This window comes from Barbus barbus, assembly GCF_936440315.1.
Source record: "Barbus barbus genome assembly, chromosome: 9".
NCBI classification, from domain to species: Eukaryota; Metazoa; Chordata; class Actinopteri; order Cypriniformes; family Cyprinidae; genus Barbus; species Barbus barbus.
The window spans coordinates 15,353,075-15,359,790 of NC_136737.1; the positions used below are offsets into that span (position 1 = coordinate 15,353,075).

General features: G+C 35.2%; 1 protein-coding gene across 2 annotated transcripts; it reads left to right on the forward strand.

Moving 5' to 3' along the window:
* The first annotated feature begins 1,419 nt into the window (after positions 1-1,419).
* Positions 1,420-6,358, forward strand: LOC306875495 (ATP synthase subunit delta, mitochondrial-like). 2 transcript variants are annotated; one of them, XM_079426114.1, is made up of 5 exons: positions 1,420-1,684; positions 3,237-3,390; positions 4,852-4,940; positions 6,010-6,145; positions 6,226-6,358. In XM_079426114.1, the coding sequence occupies exons 1-4, from the start codon at positions 1,571-1,573 to the stop codon at positions 6,130-6,132; spliced, it is 480 nt and encodes a 159-aa protein (XP_079282240.1). In that variant the 5' UTR covers positions 1,420-1,570; the 3' UTR covers positions 6,133-6,145; positions 6,226-6,358. The 2 variants fall into 2 exon arrangements, with proteins under 2 accessions (XP_079282240.1, XP_079282241.1); XM_079426115.1 differs by having other exon boundaries at positions 1,436-1,684; positions 6,229-6,350.
* Positions 6,359-6,716: the final 358 nt, after the last annotated feature.

Consider the following 6,716-nt stretch of genomic DNA (forward strand, 5'->3'; position numbering starts at 1 on the left):
AAGTTCTTAGCAATGCATATTACTAATCAAAAATTAAGTTTTGATATATTTACAGTAGGAAATTTACTAAATATCTTGATGGAACATGATCTTTATTTAATATCCTGATGATTTGTGGCATAAAAGAAAAATCGATCATTTTGACCCATACAGTGTATTTTTGGCTATTGCTACACATATACTGTAACCTGTGCTACTTATGACTGGTTTTGTGGTCCAGGGTCACATATATGAATATTTCGATGTTGACCAGAAACAAATATACAGTTCACAGAGGTTTTGTGACAACATATCCCAATGGATCTTATAAGCTATTTAATGGCATATGAGCAACATTATAAGGTTAATAAATAATAATCACAGAGCAAAAACGGAATCAAACCATTGTTTTGATCATCATTTATAAACAATGTCCACCGGCGAACATGCACAATCATTTTGCTCACAAGTGATAATTATCTTTCATTTTTGGTTTTCTTCTCAGTCTCACATGTGATTGTAAACATACTCTTCAATGATAAGTGTACTTTTTTTTTTAACTTATTTGTAATTGAAATGAAGTCACTGAGTATTGTTATGCGAAAAATGTATAGACATCAAATATCCTCATTTCCCCATTATTTCCTCTTCCTTTACTGAATTATTTTTGTACATCATAGTCATAGTTTTCTTTTATTAAAGTTTTAGTTGGTTTACCTTATTTAACTTGTAATTTATTTATTTGTTTGTTTGTTGTTCTGTCAATACTCTTTAATGTTCTCCTACAGTATCGTTTTGGGGGATCAAATACTTTAGGTATAAATACATTCATGCATAAATGTTGTTTAATCATCATAATAGTTTCAAACATGTGATAATAATTCATATTTTAAGATCAATTTTAATATTTTTAATGTTTAATCTAAATCTCGGACAAGGCTAAAACTAATTTATATAAAAATGGCATGACAAATGTTGAAAAAACGTATAATTATCAGAGGTGGACAGTAGTGAAGTATTTTTTACTTTACTCAAGTAAATTTAAAAAGTATTTGTATTTTTCTTCGGAAAACTTTTACTTTACTGCATTCCAAAGCTAAATTTCATAAATAAAAGCTTTTTTTTTTTCTTTCTTTTACCTAAAGAACACTAAAAATGTAGTAGGCTACTTTAAGTAAAACTTTTACTTGAGTAAAAGTAAGAAAGTACTAGATGTATAATGTGATTAAGCATTAAATTATATTTAATATAAAACATAGTCCAGTAAAAAGTAGGCTACAACAGTTGTGAAGTAAAAGTGTCCTAAAGAAAAACACTTGAAAATGTACTTTTATAGCAGAGAAAAATACTTCACTACTGTCCGCCTCTGATAATTATGTGAATAAAAAGTAACCTCCGCATTAAAAAGAAAAAAAAAAAAAAAAACTACATATCCCATCAGCCCCACAGTCCTCGCAAGGCCTGACGGGAAAGGTTCCTCGTGCCCTTGTCCTATCAGCCGCGCACTGCCTGTCTGTGTCTGCGTGTACAGGGAAGCCGAGGCTTGTGTATTACCGTGCTGTAAAGGTCGGGTCGCTTCTCCGTGGTAAAGATGATGGCAGCGAGGTTTCTCCTTCGTCGCGCGGTCCCCGCGCTGAGACACGCGCGCTCTTACGCAGACGCGCCCACCGCTCAGATGTCCTTCACTTTCGCGTCGCCGACACAGGTAACGTTACTAACGCTCCGCGCTCGGGCCTAACGTTACATGCGCTGCTAGCACGCTAGTGCTGAGCAGAGACCATATATATCTATGAGCAGAGACACCGGCTGCGATTCGTTTAGTAACATTATAAGTTATATGTATCACGATATACATTCAGGTTGTCTTGGATTTAACGTTACACTTTATTCTAGCTGCAGCTTCATTTGTTTGTGCGCGTTGCTGCTGCGCGTGCTACTTTCATGGCTAAACTGGTTAATTATAAACATTGTGTTGTAGATTAAATCATTTTGCATCTGAAGCGAATTAATTTAGTGTAACAGGAAAAGTGTACACCATATAACAATTATTTTTTGGCTTGCTAAACATGGACTCTAGTTTGAATGACTTTAGCAGACTGTTAGCATTGCTACCGATCACCTTGACTTGTTTTGTTTTGTGTTTTCTTTGACAGATCAGGGAGAATGTCCGATTTTTAAATGTTTTAGGACAGCTTATGAAATGCATATCTTATTGTTTGACGTTTTAACCCTCACCATAAATTTTACGTCACGGAAAATATTGTTATATTAGTGTTATAGTGTTTGAGTAAGTAACTGTCACAGCATTTACTATATTAAATGTGCGTTGAAGGGTTTTTTTTCATGCAGCATACATATATAATATACATTTTATATTTAGTTAATATATATATATTTACTTAATGTAATTCATTTTGATTTTCAGGTGCACTTTTTTCATTTTAAAGGATTTTTACTAAAAAATAAACTAAAAGGCATGTGTTGTGTGATTTGTGAATATAACATTTGTCAGACTAACAGGGACTTAATTGAAGCATAGAAAAAGTTAAAATAAAAATTGTGACAGTCTGTACAGATGGCTGCTAATTTTAAAATCAGAGCAACGTTAAATGTCAGAGTAAATTATATATATATATATATATATATATATATATATATATATATATATATATATATATATATATATATATATATATACATACACACAATACTGCATTTTTGGTGCCTCCACATTTAAAATTTCCAGAGCTTTTTTTTGTTTGTTTTCTTGCATCTTTCTCTAAGCATTGGTAAATTTAAAAAATTGAATTAATATCTTTTTTTTTTAAATTCCCCTATTTACTTGTTGTGAATGCAATATTAAAATATCATAAAATGATTTTTAACATAATTATTTAGTATCACAACTGATCACAGTCCTGTGATTTCTTTCATTGTTCAGATGGTGTGGGGAACCCTGAGTTTAGCAGAACTGTTTTTGAAAATCTTTAGAAATGTTCCCAATTTATCAGGTGCTTTGTATTTAGTCATTTTTATCTAATGCTTTTCATAAATTTATCGAAGTGCACTGTCACTGTAATAAGTTTTCCTAGAGCGACCTGGTCAGATGTCTTGTTCAAGGGCACATGGTCATAGTTAATGCAGTGAACTTTGTTCCTTTGTGGAGTTCAACCATTTAATATTTTGGTTGCCAGCTTTCATATTAAACATCAAACTGTATTCATCTGGTGCAGTAAAGCTTGTTATGCCTTTTGCAGGTGTTCTTCAAGGAAGCCGATGTAAAACAGATTGATGTCCCAACACTGACAGGCGCCTTTGGTATCCTCCCAGCCCACGTCCCCACACTGCAGGTGCTCCGGCCCGGCGTAGTCACCGTCTTCAATGACGATGGTTCCTCAACTAAGTATTTCGGTGGGTTCTCTAATGCTGTTTTACCAACCATTATAATGTTCACTTCTTGTGGCTTTGGTTCCATCAATTTTCTCCCTAGGGATTTTTGAAAATTCCAAACCAACCAAATCTGAGATGAATTGCAGTATTTGAGTCAAAGCAAAATAATTTACTGTGGTGACCGTGACTTTCCAAAATCATAGAAATAGGTTTTTAAATTGGTCTTTTATAGTATTTCAGCTTACTTTCGATGAAAATATTCAAGGAAGCTGGCTTGACATTAAAACTCCAGTCAACCAACCAACCAATGGCTTTCCATGAAGATAATTTCAGCATTAAGGTTCTTATTTATTTATTTCTTGAAGTGAAAAATTATTTCCACTAGTCTTTTTATTTGTTTTTAACAACCACAAGAGGAAAGGGTAGATATCACTTTATATAAATCGTATCTTTCTGTATACAAAAAATATATTTTTCGGTTTATCTCATTTTTACATAGACATTTATGCATTTGGCAGACACTTTTATCAAAAGCGACTTATTGCATTTTAATATTTCATGCATTCCCTAGTAATTGAACATAATTGAATTGACTTTGGTGTTGCTAGTGCCATGCAAACTTTTTTTTTTATTATTCACCGTTTAAATGTTTATTAACATGCTTATTTTTGATTTGACCCAGTTCTGAAACACTCACATCGTATCTAGCTACCACATTTTAAAATGAGCTAAGAAGTCATATATTTATCTTTTTATATATTAAAAGTAATTTTAGTTTTGGTAATTTTCAGAACTTTCTACTATCAGACCCTTACTAATTTGACCCTTATTTAATTTAAATCAAGTCTGATTGGTAATACCTGTCCTGACTAGTTAATATGATTTAATTTGGAAGGAGTGCTGTTAAAAAGATGAGAAAATTATATCAAATGTTTATAAATTATAATACATGTTAATTATAGAAACACTTGCAAGGAGAAATAAAATAGTTGATGGATGTGACTGACTTGTGGGTATTTTAGTCCTCATTAGCACACTTCAAAAGGGAATGATTCAGATTTGTAATATGATTTTCTGTGGCGAAATAAGCAGATTAAAATGTGATCCATAAAGTCACATTTGTGACACACTGATTCCTTTAGTACAGTGGTTCTACAGTCTACCCCCAGCCCTGCACGTTTTGTATGTGTTCCTCATCTATCACACCTGATTCAACTCATCAGCTCATTAGTGGAGACTGCAAGACCTGAAGTGGGTGTGTCCGATATAGGGAGACATACAAAATGTGCAGGGCTGGGGGTACTTCATGGAGAGGTTTGAGAACCACTGCTTTAGTAGAACCACCTTTAGTTTTAGAAATTCATCCAGAAGGGGTCAGGCTTGTCCTACAAATGAAAGCCTTTTCAAGCATCAATGAACAAAACACACAACCACTTGACCTCTCATCCGTGCTTGAGATTAAATGTGGATTGTGTTTTGCAGTGAGCAGCGGGTCAGTCACCGTCAATGCCGACTCTTCAGTGCAGCTGCTGGCGGAGGAGGCCGTTCCTCTGGACGGTCTGGACCTCGCAGTGAGTCCCTGCTATGCTGTTATCTCAACGCAAAGAATAATTGGAAAACTCATTCAAGCATGGCTTTGTTCTCACCTTTTCACAAACCAATGCGTTCCTGATTTTTTTACATTTTTTTGTTAGAAATGCGTCACATTTTGGAATAAAAATGGGGCATGAGTGCCATTTCAAGAATTAAAAGGACTGGTGTTTTGAGTTTTCATAATACTCAAAAACAAAGACTGTTTAGAATATAATAGAGGATTGTTTAAATCTGTATAGCTGTGCTGTATTTGAAAGTTCAAATAACTGTTTCGGAAACGCCCTATTATCTGTCTATTTGCCTCTGTAGGCACCCTTTTACAGGATTATCATTTAAATCTAGCATTTGAAACTATATCAAACCACCCTTTGATTGTATTCATGCTATTTATCCTCCACACAACATAATTAAATAGAAATGCAACGGTCTTCATTTTCAGTTAGTCACCGCTTACTCAGAACAAGACAAATGTTCGGAATGACACACCGAAAATGAGCTCATTCCATACGGGATGTTCTCAGACATGCCCTTTTTCCGACACGGAATAAAGAGCACTTTCGGGTTCATTCCACAAAAATAGGCCGCTTTTTTTATTCTTCCTAGAGATATGATGCTTGGGGGCCTCGCTGGTTAATAAGGAAGGAAAGGTCAGTCACTGTTGAAGTGGTGCAGATGTGTCAAATCCCCACTGAGAGACCTTTAACTTCCAGCAATGTTTGGCCTTTACACTGTGTAATCGCCACTGTGACAAATGTCCTTCACAGGAAAGAGGCCACGTTTATTTGCTCACACTGTTGAGAAAACGGCCGCGCTAGTCTAGAATGTGGCTCAAGTAGCAGTAGCATTGATTTTTAAGGCAAAGATGAGTTTTCTCACTTATAAGATGCTTCAAGATATTGAAGTTCTCCGATCTGTACTACACTTGTTCCAGTTGATGGCACCTTTTATAATGTCAGCTGTTACAGATTGAATTGTCGCCCGATACATCAGTGTCAAGATTACAGTGAATGTGAACCAAATGTCAGGAGTGCCATGTCTTTTGTGCAGGCGGCGAAAGCGAACCTCGAGAAAGCCCAGTCGGAACTGGGGGGCGTTTCAGATGAAGCAGCTCGGGCCGAGGTTCTGATCAGCATAGAGGCAAACGAGGCAATCGTCAAAGCATTGGAGTAAACGATTTGCGTTGGTATGTACCCATACAGGACCACGCTCATTAAATAGTATAATTAATGTTGTTTATGTCAAATTTCTCATTTTGTTTCTCAGTAGAATACTCTGTCGGTGTGAAAAGGTCTTCGGCTTTGTCTGTTCCCCATCCCAGTGAAGTCAGAAACCACAAGACTTAACTGCTTGCTTTGTACAGTGGATGAAGTTAACAATAAATTTATTTGAAATAACACACTGTGTCACTTTAATGAGGGAAAATTTCACAAAATTAATTTGCGCTGTATTTTCTGTGCTAGGAATTTGTATGATGATGAATACAGTACTGTTTATGACAGAAAGGGGGCAGTATGGTACTTTTCAAACCTAAATGATCTCCAAGCCGTTTACCAAGGAAACTGGAGCGAATCAATACACCTTTATTATTCAATGACACCATTTTTGTTCAAAATGTACTAGTTTTACTCCTTTTTTCGCATTTTGAAGCCTTGTAGCCATTATGCTAATTGTCAGTCTATTCAAGTTTCCTTCGTTTGCATTTTCTAGATCCCTAAAAACTGATAAACAATTCGCTTAAGGCACTCACAAGCCAG